The following is a 23,302-nucleotide window of genomic DNA, read 5'->3' on the forward strand; positions in this document are numbered from 1 at the left end:
CAGTGGTATGTCTTTCATTTCCTAGGAACATCTGAGTAATGGGGTGTTTTCCGAACAAAGATTTTTAGTGAAGCAGTATTTAGTTGTATGAAATTAAATCAAATGTGAAAAACTGGCTGTGCAAAAATTTAGATACCCTTGTAATTTTGCTGATTTGAATGCAAGTAACTGCTCCATACTGATTACTTGCAACACCAAATTGGTTGGATTAGTTTATTAAGCCTTGAACTTCATAGACAGGTGTGTCCAATCATGAGAAAAGGTATTTAAGGTGGTCAATTGCAAGTTGTGCTTCCCTTTGACTCTCCTCTGAAGAGTGACAGCATGAGATCCTCAAATCAACTCTCAAAAGATCTGACAACAAAGATTGTTGAGTATCATGGTTTAGGGGAAGGCTACAAAAAGCAATCTCAGAGGTTTAAACTGTCAGTTTCAACTGTAAGGAATGTAATCAGGAAATGGAAGGCCACAGGCACAGTTGCTGTTAAACCCAGATCTGGTAGGCCAAGATAAATACAGGAGCGGCATATGCACAGGATTGTGAGAATGGTTACAGACAACCCACAGATCACCTCCAATGACAGACAAGAACATCTTGCTGCAGATGGTGCATCTGTACATCGTTCTACAATTCAGCGCAATTTGCACAAAGAACATCTGTATGGCAGGGTGATGAGAAAGAAGCTCTTTCTGCACTCACGCCACAAACAGAGTCGCTTGTTGTGTGTAAATGGTCATTTAGACAAGCCAGATTCATTTTGGAACAAAGTGCTTTGCCCTGATGAGACAAAAATTGAGTTATTTGGTCATAATAAAAAGAGGTTTGCATTGCGGAAGAAGAACACTGCATTCCAAGAAAAACACCTTCTACCTACTGTCAAATTTGGTGGAGGTTCCATCATGCTGTGGGGCTGTGTGGCTAGTTCAGGGACTGGGGCCCTTATTAAAGTTGAGGGTCAGATGAATTCAACCCAATGTCAACAAATTTTTCAGGATAATGTTCAAGCATCAGTCACAAAGTTGAAGTTACGCAGGGGTTGGATATTCCAACAAGACAATGACCCAAAACACAGTTCAAAATCTACAAAGGCATTCATGCAGAGGGAGAAGTACAATGTTCTGGAATGGCCGTCACAGTCCCCTGACTTGAATATCATCGAAAATCTATAGGATGATTTGAAGCAGGCTGTCCATGCTCGGCAGCCATCAAATTTAACTGAACTGGAGAGATTTTGTATGGAAGAATGGTGAAAAATACCTCCATCCAGAATCCAGACACTCATCAAAGGCTATAGGAGACGTCTAGAGGCTGTTATATTTGCAAAAGGAGGCTCAACTAAGTATTGATGTAATATCTCTATTGGGGTGCCCAAATTTATGCACCTGTCTAATTTTGTTATGATGCATATTGCATATCTACATTACTAATCCACAGTTTTAATTTATGCACGGAGGCACCGACACGCATACGCAGTGCGCCGCGGCGCCCCAGAGTCAAACGCAGCGGCTTCCCAGAAGTCAGTAGGTGGCGCCCAAACACCACAACCCATAGTCAAATGCAGCAGCCTCCCAAAGTCAGTAGTATGTATGTGCCAGCAGTCTGTGTGGCATGTTTGGGATACAAACAATAAACAGAGGCACCTACCACGCGCTTCACAAACACCGCAAGCGAAGAAGTCACGGCTCCAAAACGAGTTGCAGCGTGCACGCCAGGTTGTACAGCCGCCCGGACAATGAACGAGCACGCCCACAACGTGCTTTTGACACAGCACAGGCAAAGGAGGCACGTATCCAAATGGAGGGAGCTCAACGATTAGTAATACAAACACGAGCCCGTATGGCTACGACCTGTAAACGAGCCCGTATGGATACATGTTATTGAATTAAATGGAAACTTTACCATGCCTACGACCTGTGAACTAAACCTGAGGTAAAGCGCGCACGCCAGGTTGTACAGCCATCTGGACACGACCGCCCACACCACCGCATATACCCTCCATGATATTTCATCACGCAGAAACTGATTGCCATTCTTGGATTTCCGATTCGCTGGCGAATCACGGGCTTACTTGTTTTCTGTTAATCCAATAAACTTAATGTCACTACTGAAATACTACTGTTTCCATAAGGCATGTCATATATTAAATGCATTATTAGCATAATCATTTATACATACATATCCAGGCCGGAGAGAAGCCAATGGAATGTACAGTTGTCATCCAGTTCTTCAGTGTGGAATGCATACCAACTATACATGCCCAGTCCTGTCGTGTGGCGGCAGTTTTTGGACAGCTTCTACCTTGTTGATGGATCCTTGCCATTATAAATACTCACATATTTGCATATCCATTGAGTTTTTTTGAGGACATTTGCCAGGTTTGGTTATGTTCTGTATGGACTGTGTTCTTTGGGGATCCAGCTACCACACAGTGCACCTGCTCTAATCATTCATGGCTTGTGTCTGAAAATAATGGGTCAGGCCAGCTTTGATCAACCAAAATCATTGCCCCTGAAAATAACTATCCCTGGAATTGTTCACAGAGAGAACTTCAAATAGATGACAGGGGCCCCTGGCTATTATGACCAACTAGTGCAACTAGCCTGCCTGAGTCATCTACCAACTGTTTATGTCTATCTTCTGTCAGGTTTTCTATGTGCGCTAATTGATGTATTTTTAGCAATAAAAATGGGTTTGAAATCACAGTGGCACACTTCGAACTTATCACTACAACACAGTGCGCTTTCAGCAAATATGAATGAGTCACCTGTACAAAATAGTTTTAATCTGTGAATATAAGCTTTTTCTGCTGAAAACAAATTAGAAATGTAAATAAAGGATTTTAATCATATTTTCCAACATTATATAATTAGCTCACAGATTCAAGCATAAGATCTAGTCAATTAAGAGTTGGATTGAAAAAAGTTTGCAATTAATGCAAAAAAGTTGCCACACAAAACCATCTGGATAACTAAACTTTTTGGACAACATGCTTGTGTGATAAATTAAGCTTAATATTTATGTTATAAAGTCAACCACTCACAAAATTCCAGTTATGTTAGCAGTATGTATTCAATAATTTCTGTTTTGCTCTATAAAATTTGTATCTACTGCATTCAAGTTTGAGGTAGGAATTCTATTTCGGAAATATTGTATGGACAAAATGAACATAACAAAATTCTCAAACATGCTTAATCCAATTTAGAGTCTCCAGGCCCAGAGCCTATGTGAGCAGCACAGGGCCCAAGGCAGAAAACAGCACTGGAGAGGGTACCCCTCACACACCCATCCACACTCACACTTTCATTGGGGTTACTCTGGAATTGCTGATTAACATAACCAACATGATTTGGGAACATATGAAGAAAAGTGAGATAAAATGAGAACAGAAAGTTATTTTAAATTGTTAAGAATTTACTGATAACACATTGGCAGTTTCATAGGTTTTCAGGATTCAAAGTCACGCTGCAATAAAAACAAAATAGTATTCAGCAGGCAGGTAATTCGTTTTTCTATCTTCAAGCCATATTTTTTCCAGCAGACTCTAAACAAAAGTAAGCACTAAATAAGTGAATACAACATAAAACATACTGAAACACTGCACGCAAGCTTTTTTCTTATTTTCTGAGCATCCTGTGACAGTGTTATAGTGTAGTAGATTGCTGATTTAAAATGATTGTGAAGGGCAGTATAGCTAAATAGTCAATGCCTATGTGAAAGACCTGTGAAATTTGGGTGCTGTTGCTATAACAGCTGAGTTTTTGATTTATGTGTCTATACAATATAACATTAGATTAACTTTATTAATCTGAAAGGGAAATTGTCAAGCATACAGCAGCAGAAACATAAAATTCAAGGATACAGACTCACAGGACAAATAATACAGCCAATCAATCGATCAGTGGCATAGCTAAGGGGGGGCAAGGGGGGACATCTGTCCCCGGGCGCAGCATCCAGGGGGCACCAAATTGATGTTCCCCATCGCATTTTGCAAACAGGAGGGGGCACGAAATCTTCAGATGTCCTCGGGCGCTGAAAACCCTAGCTACGCCTCTGCAATCGATAGGTATATGAGTAAATAAAAACACCATGGTGGAAGGAGCCTGTGGGTAAATGTGATCCAAGAGAGGGCCCCCAGGAGTGGATGGAGGAGATTTTTCATGATGGTATCTAATTTTGACATCATCGTTTTTTCAACAACAGCTTCCAGTGTGTCCAGGGTTCACCCTGTGATGAAGCAGGTTTTCCTGATAAATTTCTTCATGTATTGAGCATCTTGTGAGCCCAAGTAACTTTCCTAGGATACTGTGGCATAGAACACAGAACACTGGCTATTACAGACTGGTAGAACATTTCCAGCAACTTGCTGCACATCTCAAAAGAACTGAAAGTACAGTCAGGAAGTACGGTCTGCTCTGGCCCTTCTTGTACAGCGCCACTGGGTTGTCAGACCAGTCCAGTTTGTTGTTAATGTGAATCCCTAGATACTTGTAGCTCTGCACCAATGCTACGTCCTCCCCCTGGATGGCAGCTAGTCTCTGAGTATTCTTGGCATGCTGGAAGTCCACTACCAGCTCTTTTGTCTTGCTGCTGTTGAGTTGCAGATGTTTCTTCCTTCACCCTCCTCAGCCTTCCTGTACTCTAACTCGTCTCCATTATAAACGCAGCCTGTGATGGACGAGTCGTCTTAAAATTTCTTTACATGGCAAGCACTGGTATTGTACTGGAAGTCCGTTGTGTAGAGAGTGAACAGGAAGGGACATGGGACAGTTCCTTGAGGTGCTCCATTATTACAAAACACCATTTGTAACACGCAGTGCCTCAGCCTTACAAACTGCTGTCTATTGGTCAGGTAGTTCATGTTGCAGGAAATTGTAGGGACATTGAGATGCAAAACCCTGAGCTTTTGCAGCAGAATGGTGTTAAAAGTACAGGAAACATCAAAGAACATTATCCTGACTGTGGTGTCCAAGTGGTAGTAGCCTCTGTGGAGCATGTAGATGAGAGCATTCTCAACGTAACATTCTCAGACCTGTTTAATCCAGTTCAGATTCGAGAAGATCAAAGCCTATCCAGACAGCACAGAGCTCAAGGTAGTAAACAGCCCAGGACAGGACACCATCCATTAACACAGCAATACTCATAGTCGTACATTTGGGACACCCAATTAACCCAAAAAGCATGTGCTTGGGGATGTGGGAGGACCTAGAGGAGAACTCACAAAATACAGCAAAATAAGTAATGGACAAACAATGACAGAGTACAGGATTCTAACCCAGAATACTGTATCTGTGAGGTGGCAGGGCTATCCCCTGTGCCACCTTGCAACCCCAGTTTACAATATTATTGATTACAATGGTAACTTACCATAAATATATTAACAAATCATTACTTAGGCTGGTGGCTTCCGTGTAATTGATTCCTTTATTCAGAATGCTATATGTTTCTTAGATTGCATGAGCCAGTGGTATTTCCCTTGGACTTGTTATATGTTAAATATTGGGTCCAATATTGCCTTTTTTACCTTATTATTAAATCCAAGGGTTTTATGAATTCATAAGCAGTGCTAATTCTACTTATTGATTAATTTTGTTCATTATCTAAAATTTTTTGAAAAAGCTCAATCAAATTGAGTAAATTTTACCGTCATGTGTACTGAGTATAAGTAAATTCACACTTGCATTAGTCTGGTGCAGTTTTCTATGCAGCAAAAGTAGATAGAAAATTCTCACTATAAATATGCGTGCAACTTTAAATGAAGACCTTTCCACTAAAACTAATTCATGTCAGAGAGGCCAGTGCACACTGAAGACAGGCTGGTTCTTTATGACCACAGCTGTAGTTGTTCCATGCACCATTATTTTTGGGCACTGCCAAGTGAACTATTATAAGATCTATGGCATACTGTGACTGTAATATGAAGGTGGTAGACTGTTTATCTTTAAAATGAAGAAATCAAACCATAACTGCATATATCTGTTGCTCTGTCTCTTTGTCTAGAATTTACTTCTCTTTAAAATGAATTCTCTACAGACAAGACTGTAAGGCATTCTTGAGTGTCTTAATTAAACAGTAAATTTTAAAGACTTTATTTTCCAGCAGAAATGCTGTCCACAGCAAGTAGGATCATCTAAAACAGAAACTACTTCATTTTAATGTCTGAAATACTCTGATTAAAACAGAAAATAGGTTGGATTCTTAGTCTGCCTATGGTTTGCATGGTCACCCTGTCTTTGCATCCTTCAGTGTCATGTGTGCTAGGTGAAATGGTGACACTAAACTGGCTTAGCATGAGTAAATGTGTATGTGTGCAAGACTGTGGCCTGTGATATTTCTGTCAATCTAGACTCTGGCCCTCTTCCCTTGATTGTTGAGAACCAAGTTGTTATTTAATGAATATGTGCATTTACTCTGAAATATGGATTGGATATTACATCGGTACCTGTTGGATTTTATACATTAAAGAATGCACAATTAACAAATGTTACTTGGCATAACCTATTGAATTGCAACGTGGAATGTCATTTCATATGCAATTGAGATTTTGTCCATTTTTAATGAACTGGAGGAGATAACCTAGAAAGCATAGACATAGTATATCCAGAAATTAGAGTTTGACTGCTGCCCAGCTTGTTTCACTTTCAACGCTAAAGTTACAGATAACTTATTGCTGTTTTATCAATGAGGTGTACTGTATTTGAATGTATTATTATTTCGCAGGCTGTACATTTTTTAAATTCAGCATATAATAATTAAACATCTTTGAGCAATACTTGATATCTCTCTCTTATAATGAAAAATTTTGTGACTAGACTAATCCTGCGACGAGACGTGACTTTTTGAAGAGACATTTTGGAAGGAAGTCCCACGAGACGGAGACTTTTACCATGAGATTCTTTCAAGTCACGCCCTACTTACAACTATTTTCAAACAAGACCACGGTCATCATGTGCATTCTGGCATTAAAGGGCTTACTCATGAACACACACACACGAAGATCCAGTTTAGAATCACCCATTCATCTAAATATGGCAGCGAGAAACAATGAAGTCAAACGAATTAACGCAAAAATTGTTGATCGGTTACAGGGCAGATTGATTAAATGCGTATCAATAGACTATGCTGAAGCAGTTGGTGGCGATCGTGAGGAAGATGAAAACATCAGTTTACAATATCCCATAGAATATTTATAAGTGTTAACACCATCTGGTCTTCTACCGGCCGAATTACTGTTGAAAAAAGGATGTATCATAATGTTATTGCGCAATTTATGTATGAGTGATGGACTATGCCATGGAACAAGATTAGTTGTATTAAAAATTGGTCGAACAATTCTAACATGTAAAATTTTAACAGGTGACAAGAAAGGTAATGTAGTATGTATTCAGCGAATAACATTAGACACAAAAAGAGATCTTGACATGCCATTCGTATTAAAACGTTTACAGTTTCCTGTGAGAATAGCTTTTGCTATGACAATTAACAAATCACAGGGACAAACATTCGAAAGAGTCGGTTTATTTATTAGAGAGAAAGAAACAAAATTCACTCATGGGCAGTTATACGTTGTGTTGTCATAATGTAAATCTAAACACGGAATCAAAATTCAATGTGATCTTGAAGAAAAGTTCATTCCAATTATTGTTTTAACTGAAGTTTTAAAGTAAAAGTGAAAATAATACATATGTAACAATTCCCATTAAAATAACAATCTCTTTAAATTGTATATCTGGTTAACCAAACCCAGGGGTTGGTGAGCGAAGCAAGCAGGGGGCAGAGCCCCCTAGTTATCCATATTATGAAAACATTTGAAAGAAAGAAATGTTAACACTCAATGTCTGTCAATGATAATCTCACATTATTAGTAGCCACATATTGAAGGTGCTGTTCTTTGGTTTTTGTTTCTTTCACCAGTCTTAAATGTTAAACAGAAGAAAAGTGGTGCCTGAAATTAGACAGAAAATGCACAATAAACTGTCCATTAAGATGTCTGCTACATTTTTTACATTTGCATTATTTTTTTAACATTTTACAGTTCCATTTATTGTCCATGAATGCTGCTAAAGTCTCCTTTCTGTTTCTGTTATCATGTGGTCCATGTACGTGTGCAAGCAGCACTGTCTTACCCTGTTGGTGAGTGAGAAGTGCAGAGATACTCATGGAATTCAAATCTTTTACAGCTTTTCATTAAAATACTTAAGGCAAGCTTGTATTTGTCAGCTGCAAGCTCACCTATTTTATATCAGCTGCATAGCATTATTTTTGTGGTCATCCATTCATTTTCTAAACTCTCTTAATCCACATATAGACTAACAGGGCCAGGGCCTGTCTCAGCCTGAGATGGGATGCCAATACATCATACAGCACACTTACACACTTACATCCATGACAATTCAAGTAGATATTTGGAATTTTAACATTTTGTTCTGTAAACTTAAAAGCATACAATATTAATACATGATATCAGAACTGAGTTGTAAGATCACAAATTCTACAAGCAGCAAGTCATCTACACCAATTGCATTAGTGTCATTTTTAATGAAAATGTTATTTCACTATTATTAAGTTCTTTATTAGAATACCAAATCACTGACAATAGATTTGTGGAATTCTGAATGTGTTGTGGTGGCACAGTGGCAGTTGTAGTGCTGCTGCCTTCTGTTAACACTAGAATTACCAGAGCCTACGAAAAAACTCGTAGATCCGGCCCACCTTAAATCCCATCAGCATCTTTTGTCTTGTAAATGTGCCGATAAAAACAAGCAGCCTGCTATTCCATCCCTCCACCACCGCAGACCGTGCACAAAGTTCTCCCAGCTCATGCCTTGATTATTTGGGAATGAAGACCTGGAGTTTTAGAGTGGAAATAATAGATCGTTATTTGGAACAAATGCATTTTATGTGTGTTCCATTTCTACAGTAATCTGTGTAAACAAATTGTTAAAACAGAAACATTTTTCATATGTTAGTAGTAAATGACAAAATGTTGGCATAAACTATATAATGTGTGAAGCCTGAAGTCCAAAGATCAAATAAACGCTTTCACAAAAAAGTTCAAGGACGATACAACAGCTTCAGTGGCGTAGCGGTAAGTTTGATTGACTTGTAATCAAGAGTTCCCAGTTCGATCCCCACTGACTCCTATATTTGCCGTTTTCAGTAGTGAGCTGCTCTTATTATTAATATTATACAGTACACACATACATTTGGTTTGCGTCTGTAACAGACGGTGTACATTTATAGGACTTGTAAAAGTTACCTTTTTTTTCCACTTTTATTCTCTCAGTCACGATCACGATACATACTACCGCCCCCCCAGGGATCTGATGCTGTTAGTTTTTATTTGAAACTGGGAATAACTGTAGATGTGAGTGGTGTTTTGAGGCAATGGAACTGGACATTCTCTGATTTGGATGGATAAAAGCTGACACACAAACGCTGGCGAATCTGCCTTCTTTGTATCTCACCATCACGTGATTTTTTTAATTCACTTTTATTGAGTGTTCCTGCTCACGCTGAATTAGTATGCACCTTATGGTCTATGAAAAACAGAGACATAGGTATATATGATATTTGGAATTATTCATTTTATGACCTGTATAGTACATTTCGGAAAACATTGTGGCACGGATGCAACATTATTCATATTATTCATATTCATTCGCATAACATCTTGGGCTTGTAATCAGTGACTGTGTGTTTTTTTTCCCCAATCTTGCCAGTCCCCACATGTAATTCAAGTGTTAATGAATTTGTTTTAATTAAAAGTTAGATGTTTGTCATTTTTTTCAGTTCAGCGTTGACGGTTTTTCAGCAGTGAATTTTTTCTAACCGGTCTTAGTAATTTTTACAAGGGGGGGGCAATAATAGTGGAGGGCACTACACGCTTGCCACTTCGCATCTCTGCCGCTCAGGTATGCAGATTTCACTTTCACCAAACAACAAATCTTTTAACATTCACGGATACGCCTCTTCATTGGGAAGAAACACTACTTTTCAGTGATGCCAACACGAATTAGACAATCTACAAGTCTCTGACTTAAAAGTTTAAATCTGAACAGTATATTTGGTCTCTTTTCACTGTTCCGTTATTTCACCGAGTAATAATTTCCATTTGTTAGCGCTAATGCAATCTTTACTATCATTTTTTTGAGACTTTGGAATTTTAGTACTTTCATTATCTCTAACCTGCTCTGCATGTGTATCGCGCCAACGTTTTTGAATTCTTTACAATGTTCTACTTTGTCATGTACTCTCTGTCTTTTATTTCTGGCCCCGGGCATGGTTAAATCTCTTGGCACAAAGTCTCGTCTTGTGGGACATGAAAACATCTGTCTGAAAAATGCATGTCTTGTCCCAGGATTTTTTTTTATTATAATAGAGAAATCTATCTATCTATCTATCTATCTATCTATCTATCTATCTATCTATCTATCTATCTATCTATCTATCTATCTTCGCTCACCCACCCCTGGGTTTGGTTTACCGGATATACAGTGCATCCGGAAAGTATTCACAGCACATCACTTTTTCCACATTTTGTTATGTTACAGCCTTATTCCAAAATGGATTAAATTCATTTTTTTCTTCAGAATTCTACACACAACACCCCATAATGACAACATGAAAAAAGTTTACTTGAGGTTTTTGCGAATTTATTTAAAAAAAAAACAAACTTGAGAAATCACATGTACATAAGTATTCACAGCCTTTGCTCAGTACTTTGTCGATGCACCTTTGGCAGCAATTACAGCCTCAAGTCTTTTTGAATATGATGCCACAAGCTTGGCACACCTGTCCTTGGCCAGTTTTGCCCATTCCTCTTTGCAGCACCTCTCAAGCTCCATCAGGTTGGATGGGAAGCATCAGTGCACAGCCATTTTAAGATCTCTCCAGAGATGTTCAGTCGGATTCAAGTCTGGGCTCTGGCTGGGCCACTCAAGGATATTCACAGAGTTGCCCTGAAGCCATTCCTTTGATATCTTGGCTGTGTGCTTAGGGCCATTGTCCTGCTGAAAGATGAACCGTTGCTCCATTCTGAGGTCAAGCGCGCTCTGGAGCAGGTTTTCATCCAGGATGTCACTGTACATTGCTGCAGTCATCTTTCCCTTTATCCTGACTAGTCTCCCAGTCCCTGCTGCTGAAAAACATCCCCACAACATGATGCTGCCACCACCATGCTTCACTGTCGGGATGGTATTGGCCTTGTGATGAGCGGTGCCTGGTTTCCTCCAAACGTGACGCCTGGCATTCACACCAAAGAGTTCAATCTTTGTCTCATCAGACCAGAGAATTTTCTTTCTCATGGTCTGAGAGTTCTTCGGGTGCCTTTTGGCAAACTCCAGGCGGGCTGCCATGTGCCTTTAACTAAGGAGTGGCTTCCGTCTGGCCACTCTACCATACAGGCCTGATTGGTGGATTGCTGCAGAGATGGTTGTCCTTCTGGAAGGTTCTCCTCTCTCCACAGAGGACCTCTGGAGCTCTGACAGAGTGACCATCGGGTTCTTGGTTACCTCCCTGACTAAGGCCCTTCTCCCCTGATCGCTCAGTTTAGATGTCCGGCCAGCTCTAGGAAGAGTCCTGGTGGTTTCGAACTTTTTCCACTTATGGATGATGGAGGCCACTGTGCTCATTGGGACCTTCAAAGCAGCAGAAATTTTTCTGTAACCTTCCCCAGATTTGTGCTTTGAGACAATCCTGTTTTGGAGGTCTACAGACAATTCCTTTGACTTCATGCTTGGTTTGTGCTCTGACATGAACTGTCAACTGTGGGACCTTATATAGACAGGTGTGTGCCTTTCCAAATCCTGTCCAGTCAACTGAATTTACCACAGGTGGACTCCAGTTAAGCTGCAGAAACATCTCAAGGATGATCAGGGGAAACAGGATGCACCTGAGCTCAATTTTGAGCTTCATGGCAAAGGCTGTGAATACTTATGTACATGTGCTTTCTCAATTTTTTTATTTTTAATAAATTTGCAAAAATATCAAATAAACTTTTTTCACATTGTCATTATGGGGTGTTGTGTGTAGAATTCTGAGGAAAAAAATGAATTTAATCAATTTTGGAATAAGGCTGTAACATAACAAAATGTGGAAAAAGTGATACGCTGTGAATACTTTCCGGATGCACTGTACAATTTAAAGAGATCATTATTTTCATGGGAATTGTTACATATGCTTTTTTTTTTTTCACTTTTACTTTAAAACTTTTGTAAAAACAATACTTGTCCTTTATTTCCGGCTCCGTGCGTGGTTAAATCTCTTTCTTGCAGAACGTATAATGCTGCTCGTGTTGTGAAGGGGGGTCGGCTGAACGCACGCTAAGGAGATGCCGTCGGATCAGCTGCTGTCTTTCAGCTGCTGCTGCTGGCGAACTGCGTGTTTTGTTTGTCACGCCGCACGTCGATCATTTAAAAGCCTGTACAGCAGCTGTCCTGTTGCCACTTCGTGTCTCTGCCGCTTGCATTGTAAAGGAGGGGGACTGGGGGGGGCTGAACGCACGTTAAGGAGAAACGGTCAGATCATCTGCTGGCTTGCTGCTGCTGGCGAGCTGTGTTTTCTGCTTGTCGCTTGTTGTTGTTTTAAGAGCTGGGAGCTCATGAAATGTGTCTGTCAAAAGCATTCCAACAACTGCTAGGTTAGATGTCCGTGAACTTGTTTTAAATGTTGTCTTACTGCCTTGTCTCGCGTGACATTAAAGTGTCTCTCGCAGGACGTCAAATTGTCTTCTGAGACGATTACATCTCGTCTCCCTAGTCTCCCTCCCAAGATTTTTTAATACAGTAAATACACATCTTATTTCTTTTGAAAATGTTTTTAACAGGCATCTTCTTCATTCTTGCCATGAAGTTTGGCTGACATTTATTAGAATAGAATCAGTATTTGACTTGATGTATTGTTTGTTTATTAGGAACATTATAGTATGAAAATAGGTGTCTTGGCAGAGACATTTTCTTCATCTAAGTAACAGTTCAGTCTAGAACCACTTCATGCATTGTCTAAGACTGTCTTCCGTGCTAATTGCATCTTTCACATCCCTAAGGGCTTATATGCACAGTATGAACTGTACCCATTTACAAAGAACTTCTTCTGTTGGTTTAAATGAACTCATTTCCTAATGAAGTGTATTAATGGATGCTTTCCTGGGGAAGCCAAGTCAGATACTGATGACTGGAGCTGTGCTCATTAGGGTAATAGCAAGATAGAATTATTAACCACCAGCCTTGAGGGGTTAAAATAAGAAGAAGATTAATCAGTTTAAAACTAAGCCATGTAAATTTTACAAATTATGTTGAGTGTTTTTTGTAATCATAGAAGCTATTATCAATAGATCTGTTTCCATAAACATTCTGTTTATTTCATTGTTTTTAAGTATGTTTAGCGAAATTTAACAACTGGAGTGTAATATACTAAATCAATAAGAGGTTCTAATGAGGTATAATGTATGACACAGTTCACTTCCTCTAGGTGTAAGAATGGTATTAACTGGTAGCTGCATTTGTTTTGCTTAATGGTAGCTAAATGAAGAAAGTTTGTTCCTGCTGGTTCTAAGGAATGAAAAGAATGCTCAGCAACCAAAAGACAATATAAAGTTTTCCATGACCCATCTATACATACATTTTCTGTGCAGGTTTTGGGTCACAAATATCTAAAGCCTATTCCAGAAACATGAGGCACATGTCAGAAACCAGACCTGAATGAGTTGCCACTCCATCACAGTGCACTCTCATGCACTTTTCCACAGAGACACGCTAGTCATCAGTAAACCTGGCAGAAGTCCTTGAGATGTTTTCCTCACATACTTGACTCTGAATATGGTTGAAATTAGTAAATTGTGCCTTTTTTTTTCCTTCACTGTCAGAAAGAGCCAAGAGTCTTAACAGAGTTGAAATTGAAGATGCCTTGTATGTTTATAGTTAGCAATGTTTTGTTTTGTATATATCTGATGCTGCATTTTGTTCAAGGTGGAATGTTCACTGTCTGCTGTTTCTATTATAGAAATATCACTAGATTATGAGAGACATGTACCTCATACAATGTGTACTCTTCATAATATACTTGAGCTTAGATGTATATCAATAAGTCCATACTTTTTAATGAAAATATTTCCATGTTCATTCTTTCATTATTTTCTGTTTTTGCAGAGCTTCAAAATGCTAAGATAAAATTAACAATTCATTGATGAAAACAGATTTTATAATGAAATTTGCAGGGCTCTTCAATCTTTACATTTGCAGCCTGACAGGCACACACACAGGATGGCATAAAATTGTATTTTAACCTTCGCTCGTTGTTCACATTCAAGTGTATTTAGTCATAAAGTGTGTTCTTAGAAAGGCTAATCCTGGCAGCCGAGACACTACCCGGGTTATTTTGTGATGGTGAGTTCAAGTCACGTTATAAGTAACTAATTACTTCAAGGTTTGTAGTTCGTTTTTGTTTTTATCCTTTTTTAATGTTATACCAAATCATGAATGCACAAAGCTGCATTAAATAAGCCTGTGGCAGCAAGACTTTCTAGTAATGATAGTAAATTAAAAAATGCATGTTTCCTCTGCTCAGTACTCCTTGAATGCCAGACCACATTCGGGCTCGGACTCTCCAGAGGACCCTCTGTGACAGGCATGCCGTCCTGTCCAGCTCCAGTGATGCTCTCCGTTAAAAGCTGATTCATATTCATAGTTTGCTTACTGGATAATTGGAGCTAATTTTCCCGATGGTAACAAGGAGAGCACTGCTAAATAAATGTGAAACCTCTGTCAAGGGCAAGTGGGAGGCCTCATTTAAATTCTAGCTGCTATTGATGTGGACATTTGGCGGCTTTTCAACCTTTATTGAAATGTGATGCTGTGCCAGAATGCCTTCATTCAGAGGCAGTATATCTTGATTTATCACATATGCCCTTCATTTACACCTTCTGTCCTCTGCACTCACTTAAAGAATTAGCCTACTACCTGCAATATTTTAATTCCATTTCTTTCTAATTTCATTTTGTGCTTGTAATAATTTGATATGGAGTGTTAATTTTCTTCAAATTAAACAGTGATTAAGTGTGTATTTTAAAAAGAAACTGCCCTTGTTTCAGTCTTAACACTACTAAACGCAATGTCCATTGCTCAATATGACAGAATATATACAGTGCAGACTGTTTTTTATTGTATTAATATTAAAGTAATGATTTCATGGTACTGTATTATTGTTTGTGTTTACTAGAATGCAAGCATTATCAGATTTTTAGTTAAGATCAAAATATTAGTAGCAAAAGTTTTTTGAATTAAATTAATATGTCTACCATAAGCCATTCAAATAGCAGTTTGTTTTAGTGCAGAAGTTATTGGTACAGTATATTCATTTTATGCTGGTCAAATCTGCTCATACTCCTACAAAAAGGAGCACTGCAGCGTTTGACTTTCTTATTTTATCTTCTACCCTAAGTTGTAAAATCAAACAGTACTGTGGTGCACTTGTTAATAAATGGGAATTTTGCCTAAAAGTATTTATCGTTAAAAGGCACTTACTTTTTTGTCATTGCAGGACTGCTTTTGCTAAAGAATCAGAGGTACTGACTGGTAACCTAGGAGACAAGCTGATTCCTCAGAATGAAATCCTGCGTGATGTCAGTGACCTGAAGGCCCTTGCCAACTTACATGAGAGCTTGGAGTGGCTAGCAGGAAGGCTGAAAGGATTTTTTTCAAACCTGACAGCAACTCAGTGTGAGTGTAAGACGGCAAGAATTGTGATGGATATCTTTCTGATCAGTTCATCTGCTTTCATGTACTGCTTGTCCCCATTAACTAAAATGAAAGCGAGTGTTAGAATAGGTGATTAAGGTGGCATTTTGAGTTTATATGTAAAATTCAGAAGCAGTGTTTTAGCGCATGCAGAGAAAGCATGTGTTTATGTACAATAATCACATTACTTTTCCAGTTTTGTGTGGTGCAGTCGTAGACTGGGAGTTGAAAATATGGGTGCCATGAAATTTGATGTAAATATTTTTCTTGCAAAAGGCAAGAGAAGAGAAAAAAAGTAAGAGCTCTAATTAATATGAACTGGTATGTCAGGTGACTGTTTTTATTACGTTTTTCCACGTGCCACAGTGCCATCTGCTGCCTTTTAGATGTACGATTACCTTAGCAAGCACGTGCATTTTTTCCACCAGGTTTAAGAAATGAAGATGGATAACTATGTCCACCATTGCGTTGCTCAGGGCAGCTGACTTAATAGGCTCTTCTCTAAAGTCTTCTTGGCAGCTTTTGATCATTTTCCTTTTTAATTTGATTTTTAGAGGCCTTCTAAGCAATGAACAAAAACAAGGCCAATTTCAAACAGGGCTTGACCGATTCTGCTTCACTGAAACACTTTAAAAAGAATTTCATGTCAAAGACCTGACATGATTTCTTTTTTTCCCCCTCCTGAAATTGAGAACAACCTCTTGGTTATAATCAGAAAGCGCAGTTGCAGCTGGTTTGAGCTGATCTTTGACCCATCGAGCCAGTATCATTAAAACTTTAGCTGAGATTCTTTGAAAGTTTCCCTTTTCTGTATACAATCACTTTTAAATTTTATATTTTTTATTTTAGGTACATCCATGAGATTCCTCTTAAAACAGATAAAAATGCAATAACTTTCTGCTGTGAACGTGGCATAATTATCATTAATTTAAAAACAGCTCCATTAATAGAGTGTTTTATCACATAGGACAGCCAGAGTATTCTTCATTATTTAGTGTTTGCTAAGCTGATGGGACTTTTGCAGCTTGCCCCTTATCTTTACTTTTTCTAAATTGGATTTTTTATTACAGATCCAGTCAGGTATGAACAAGTCATTTTCCTTTTCTTGTCTTTCAGCCTAATACATATTTCTTCCAGTGTAATATTCAGAGATTAAGAGTGCTTATTCTCACAGTCGATCTTTATAGCACTGCAAAACTATTTAGATTCAACCCTCAGGCAGGTGTTTTTACACATACAGAAGAAAAATCATTGTAAATCATTTGTGCAGTTATATTAGTCTGTGTCATACATATGAAGTTGTAATGATTACTGGGAACACTTCAGCTTTTCAAGTACTCAACTGCTTTAATGGGTTTTCAGAGAGTTTTTAGCATAGTATTAAGCCTCAGTTTCTTTTTTAATGTGACAAACGATTTTATCCAACTGCCTTCCAGGTTTGAATTCAATTTAGATGCCCAAAGCATAGCATTGCTTCTGCTGTGATCAATAAATGAAGTCTAGGTAAAGTAATTAATTGTACAGAACACAAAAAGACTTGACAGGGTGTGGTGCCTGTCATTTGAGGCAAAAAGTGTTTCTGTGTTTCGAATAGGCAAGAAATCCATAGAAACCAAAAAAGTGGTAAAGTAGAATTAAACTTCCTAATATGCTGGCAGGGCAGAATGTATGTTAAATTTGTATTTAATATTGGAGTCCAGCTGAGCCTCACAAACAGATGTAAGACAAGTAACTTGATTGAATTTGCTTTACATTTGGTTTACGCAGAGTGATTTCACACTAGTGTATGCTGTTATATGATACTTAGTAGTGGTAGCAGAAGGATTACTAATATTTCAACATGCAACACGTCACCACTCTCCAGCATAAACTCTCCAGATAAACAAAAATGTATTCTAAAACACAAATCAGCCTATCTGATGCACTCTTGTTTCTATGCTGCTATTCCCTGACAGTACCAGTGTTGTTGCTTCACAACTCCATAAAATTAGAAACCTGGCCTGGTCACTTCCTATTCAGAGTACATGGTATCTGTGTATCTGAGTAGGCTTTTCTCAGTCTCTGGTCATGGAATTGTGTTAATATTTTACTGAATGTCAGTTTCTGTCTTATTTTAACTATAGTTAGATGTCCTAATTTTACACATGCATTTTTATCATCAGTTGTCTCTAATTGATGACAGATATACAGTATGGGTCTAAAGATAGATAGATAGATAGATAGATGGCCAGTAAGATCAGTTTGAAGGTTGTTACTTTGGTTCCAAGATGACCAGCTGTTTCTTGGTGGGATGGATGGTGCATATGTGATACAGCTCTCTTGTGTTAATCTTTATGTTTGCACTGTTTACCTCTTGAAGTGCAAGCAGCCTCCTACAGGCTGTTTCTCCATTTGCAGTGGTCTCTCAGTACATTATAGCACAAATTGCATTTCTTCATTGGCAGCTTTTAAAGCACTAATTTTGTCCTTGTGATGTAATTCAGCTTAGAGCAGGATACCTGAAACGGCTTCCAAACAACATAGTCTGTTCTTCAAAACAGATAATGGATGATTATAGTGATAGTTTTTGTAGCATTGGGCGGGAATGTATTAATCTTCTCACTTGACATGCAAGATTTTACAAAAGTTTTGTACATGCAAAGAAATCAGCTACCCTTGGTGGAGCTGTTCAGGTAATTTACATGCATACATGTACAGTAAGTGATGCTATTAAGATGTATCTGATTGGCTAATGATGTTGACCAGTTCCATACTGTACTGTGTAGTTGGTATGATATCAGCAAGACCAGGAAAGGAGATAATTGGGAGATAAAAATCAAACCAAATAAAAGAGCAAGAAAAATAGTTTGTGAAGTCATAGGAGAATGTCAAACAGGGCAGAATAAAATGTAACACATTAGGACCAAAGTTTAAAATAGAAATTGTGGTGAAACAAAAAAGTAGGTCCAAAAAAAGCAATTCTAACTGACTTGGAAATCTTATCCCTAACTAACACTAATGAACTTTATATGAAAGAGCCAATGATTCAATAAGTGTATGTCTGACAATGCAACCCACTGTCTCTAAATAGAAAATGCATGCACACCAGCATCACACATTGGGAAGGCAGTGCCGGACACACGATCACAGACAGCACGGCTGCAATCATGGAAAATGCACACACAACAGCAGCACCAATAAGTAAACCCAAAAATATAGTGGCACACAAAATGATAAAATATTCTAACTAGTGCAAAAACAAATAATAAATACACAAAAGGTACGAAAGTGTCTTTAGTTTGTTGTGTTTGTTTGCTGCACACTACTAAAATATGAGGTTGCAAGTAATTGTGGTTTTTATTTGCTGGCCTGCATCTGTTTTTCTAGCAATATGATAAACATATGATAATAATTCAAATGTTTGACTGACAAGCAAAATCAAATCATAATTTTTCCACAGAAGATTACTTAGCTACTGTACAACATGTTCATGTATGTACAGTAACACAACTTTAAATAGAGATCAACAAACTGAGACAGCTGGAATTGTTACTCTGACTCACCTAAAGACTGAATGACTTAACTTATGTCTGTTGGACACTGTGGGTACACATGCTATGGTGACCAATGGTAAGGAATAGAATGTTAGTGCTATAGCTGTCACCAAAATAGGTAACCAAAAAAATATCAATATGAATTTAAAAAAGAATCATCTTTGACATTTAAATGTATCCATTTTTAATTTTCCACAGAGTTGCTACTGTCATAAAATACATTTATCAAATGTTACATGTATTCAGTATTCCATTTATGTATGATATCATACATGTTCTGGTGAGCCCAAGTTCTGCGAGTTTTTCTATAAAATCATTAACTCACCAACTAATTCAGTGCCGGTTAGGTTAATTAAGCATCATTATGCAATTCAGCTTGGTTTAGATGCATTAAGTGGACAGTTTGTGAAAAGAAATAGTGTGTACTCTTCACTAGTACTCTGCTAAAACAACAGAGCGTAATCAGTAAATATAAGCAATCTTTATGAATCACAAAACAGTGTTTCAGAATACACATTCTGCTAGCGGCACTGTGATAGTGTTTCACCTTTTTGGTTAAGTGTTTGTAAGTTAATCATTTCATTCATTTGTAAAAGAAAATATTTATCACGGGGAACCTGGTAAAGTGGCAACCTCACATCCATTTATACACTTCACTACAAAAGTATAAAAAAACAACTAATTTAGTGCCGACATGAGCTGCATAAATGGTTTAAAACCATTTTTCACTTTATGATTCAGTTGGTCAGTGCTGTTCAGTTTTAAAACCGAATGTAAATTTAACCATAACTGTTTTTCTTTTCATGATGTGAACTCATAATAAACACTGAAATTCTGTTTATTGGTTTTGTCGGTTACATGTAATAATGTAAATAAAGGGAAAAAGTTCACGTGATTTGTATAAAACAAAAAAGTCTTCAATTTATGTCTTGATTTCATTTCAGAATTTTAAAAAAAACTGTCTTTGAAAGTGAATACAAGTGTAAGACATCAATGAAGACCAAACACTGTTCTTTTTAAGTTAATGATTAAATTATAGAAAGTCAATTTATGAAACACCTTAAAATAGGTAAGGTGGAATTGGAGTAAAAAACAAAATTAGAAGATGAAAAGAAATACAAGCAGTTTTAGTCAAAAACCAGTAAGACTAATATACTGAAGTGCTAAAGCCAAAGAAGAAAGTCAAAAACATGTCTAAAAGTTAAACTAAGCTAGAAAAGAGTTAGTCCTGCCCATAATTAATTGTTGATCGATACAAATATTTTGACGGATAGTAACGGATACTCCAGCATCTATAGTCACCATTGCATCACATTATCCACCGCTTCCCTCTTGATAACATGAAATTTGCAATCCCCGAAGCAATACAGGGTGGGGTTGATTATATGGAAGCAATAACGTGTGGGGTCCTTCCCCCGTGAAATCTCAATTGCTTTGAACCCTATATTTTTGTTTTGTGAAGTCTATAGAATGGACATTTTTCAACATCTGCACCAGTGAGTGTAGATGAAAAGGGGACAGTTGGGAGGGATTATTGAGAGGAAAGCAGATGTTTATTTCTAGTGTCAGAAATGCTGGTACCATGCCATTATAAAACAGTATTTTTCCAGCACTGCTATACCATGCAACTCAAGCTAAAATTTTACTTGAACCAGAATAAATTTTGAATTTTACCCCAAAGCTAGGATGTCATTCTTACCTTTCCACCATCTTAAATAGACATCACTTGATGACATCACACTTTACAATGTCGCTGGTCACATTGCTAAGCATCAGACACCATTTCTAACAACATAATGGCCATTGTCATGCAGGAGAAACAGAAAATGGTGACAACCAAGAGTAAAAATTAACAACAAAATGGCAGTGCTGTGGCATCACTAAAATATACTTAAAAAGAAACAGTATGCACAGTTTCAAAATCTAATGTGACAAAAATGTAAAAATGAACAACAAGGAGCAAAAATTAAAAATCATAATAGCAAAAAGCATAAATTAGAAGGAGTGAGAAAAAAGAAATCAAAAGACGTAGTGAGAAATCTTAGCTCAACAACAGAGAAGTAGACTCTGTGTCATTTCATTCACAGACTGCTTGGATAAGACTCTATTTTTCCCACTCGGCAACTGAGCAAGGAATTTTTGAGGGCAACAGTTACTTTAAAAAATAAAAAAGACTTTGCTGTTCAGTGACTTGTTAGCACAGTAAAAAATCATCAGTCTGTAGTTCTAAGACCATTGCATGGTATTGGCCTGTATGATACAGTAACAAGAAGAAATCACACTGCTTAATATAAGAGCATCTGGATGGAATTTAATAAAGTATCTATAATAAAAATTAAAAGTGAAAGCACTGTGATAACATGAGGCTAAAGTAGAGCTTTTGTCGCCAAAACGTAAAGTTTTTGTGAAATGCAGACCTAATGTTGGTCCCTTGCTCAGCATAGTGCCAGGAGTGCTTAACTGTATTGTTTTATTATAGTTAATCTGGGTTTCTTCAGAGGTGCTAACTTTAATATACTTTTAAGGCTATATAGCATGTTGCTATTAACAACAAGCTTCTGTAATATTTAGGCTTTTTTATATCAGTGTCTTATGTATTGTTTACTAAATTATGCCTCTTTATTCTAACTTTCCTTTTTTAATTGCTGCACAGAGCATGTTTGTTTATTTACTTAATTATCTGCTAGTGGAATTTATTAAGCAAAATGCTAGATTATTAGTTGGTAAAGTCAGTTTATGTTGCTTATTCTGCTGTTTATAGATTCAGGGGGGCTGGCAGGTGCTCTGAGGTCGACAGTCCGATTTGTTGTTAGACATTCAGCTAGCCACCTTAAACGCTACAGCGGCTACTGAAATAAAGGGGATTGTCGGCTTGAGGGAGGAAGGAAGTCTGCAGCACGTTGATTGCAGTACATAGCACTGGTGCTGCAATTTTCAGCTAGCTACCTTTCTCCCATTATTATGTTTCAGTTATTGCATCTGTATTGTAGACTGAATCAAAAGGAGTATTTGCTGGAAAATCTGAAGTGCCACATATGCTGCTTCCTGTGCTGCATGTAGGCAAAAATGACTAGATGACTGATTTTGTGCTGACACACTTTTACACAATGCACCATCACAAGATGTATATATCCTACTATATATTTTTCCTTGCTAAGCTGAGCATTCAAAAAAATCAGAAATACTGTTTCATTGTTATTAAACAAGTTTTATCATTTTGTAGTTGTGACTCATGCAGAATGGTGCAACTTGCTTGGCAACTGCTCACTTGTGGAAAAAATAAGACAAGTAGTGCCTGCAGTGTCTGTGATGATTTTTTAGTAACTGATTGATTTCTATCTTTGTTGTCATAGTGATGACACTATTATAGTGCAAGCCAGCATTGTTCTGTTGGTATTTTTACAAATTCTCTTTGGCGGACTTGATTGGTTTTCTTGAATGCAAAACATGGAATGATGAAAGAAATTTGACCCTGAACCTGACAGAGGTATTCTGCCCTATGTGAATTTCCCATTGGGATTAATAAAGTATCTATCTATCTATCTATCTATCTATCTATCTATCTATCTATCTATCTATCTATCTATCTATCTATCTATCTATCTATCTATCTATCTATCTATCTATCTATCTATCTATCTATCTATCTATCTATCTATCTATCTAGTATTTTTGTAAGTGGTCAAAGATTACCTTCTGTGTACCAAAAGAGATTCTGATATTTCTGGTTTATAGTGCATACTTCTTGTTTCAGATCCAAATGAACATAGATGGCAAACGCAGAAACATTTTTAAAGCTAGGGATCAATATGCTTCAGAGGTTTATTTTCTCCTGGTCAATGTGTGTGATAATGTGGATTTGTTTTAATTTTTTCTTCGTTTTATGCTATGTGTTTTCTTTAATGGTGTTCTGAGCTTTGAAGAAAATTATGAGGTTAGTTTCTTGATTAAAAATGTATTTATAGTACTTATAAGGTTAAGGTTTACAAATATCTGAAATTTCAAGATAAGTGAATTTATATTTTAGGATATGTGCA

The 23,302-nt window shown here is 37.6% G+C and overlaps 1 protein-coding gene across 2 annotated transcripts in view; it reads left to right on the forward strand.

Annotated features, from left to right (window-relative positions):
* The window catches only part of exoc4 (exocyst complex component 4), a 447,737-nt gene that overhangs the window by 390,668 nt on the left and 33,767 nt on the right, over positions 1 to 23,302 (forward strand). For both annotated transcript variants that reach the window (XM_028814392.2, XM_028814398.2), the window contains exon 14: positions 15,536 to 15,714. In XM_028814392.2, coding sequence (XP_028670225.1) covers positions 15,536 to 15,714 — 179 coding nt within the window. The remainder of the gene's footprint in view (positions 1 to 15,535; positions 15,715 to 23,302) is intronic.

The sequence above is a fragment of the Erpetoichthys calabaricus genome, chromosome 1 (genome assembly GCF_900747795.2).
Source record: "Erpetoichthys calabaricus chromosome 1, fErpCal1.3, whole genome shotgun sequence".
NCBI lineage: Eukaryota > Metazoa > Chordata > Cladistia > Polypteriformes > Polypteridae > Erpetoichthys > Erpetoichthys calabaricus.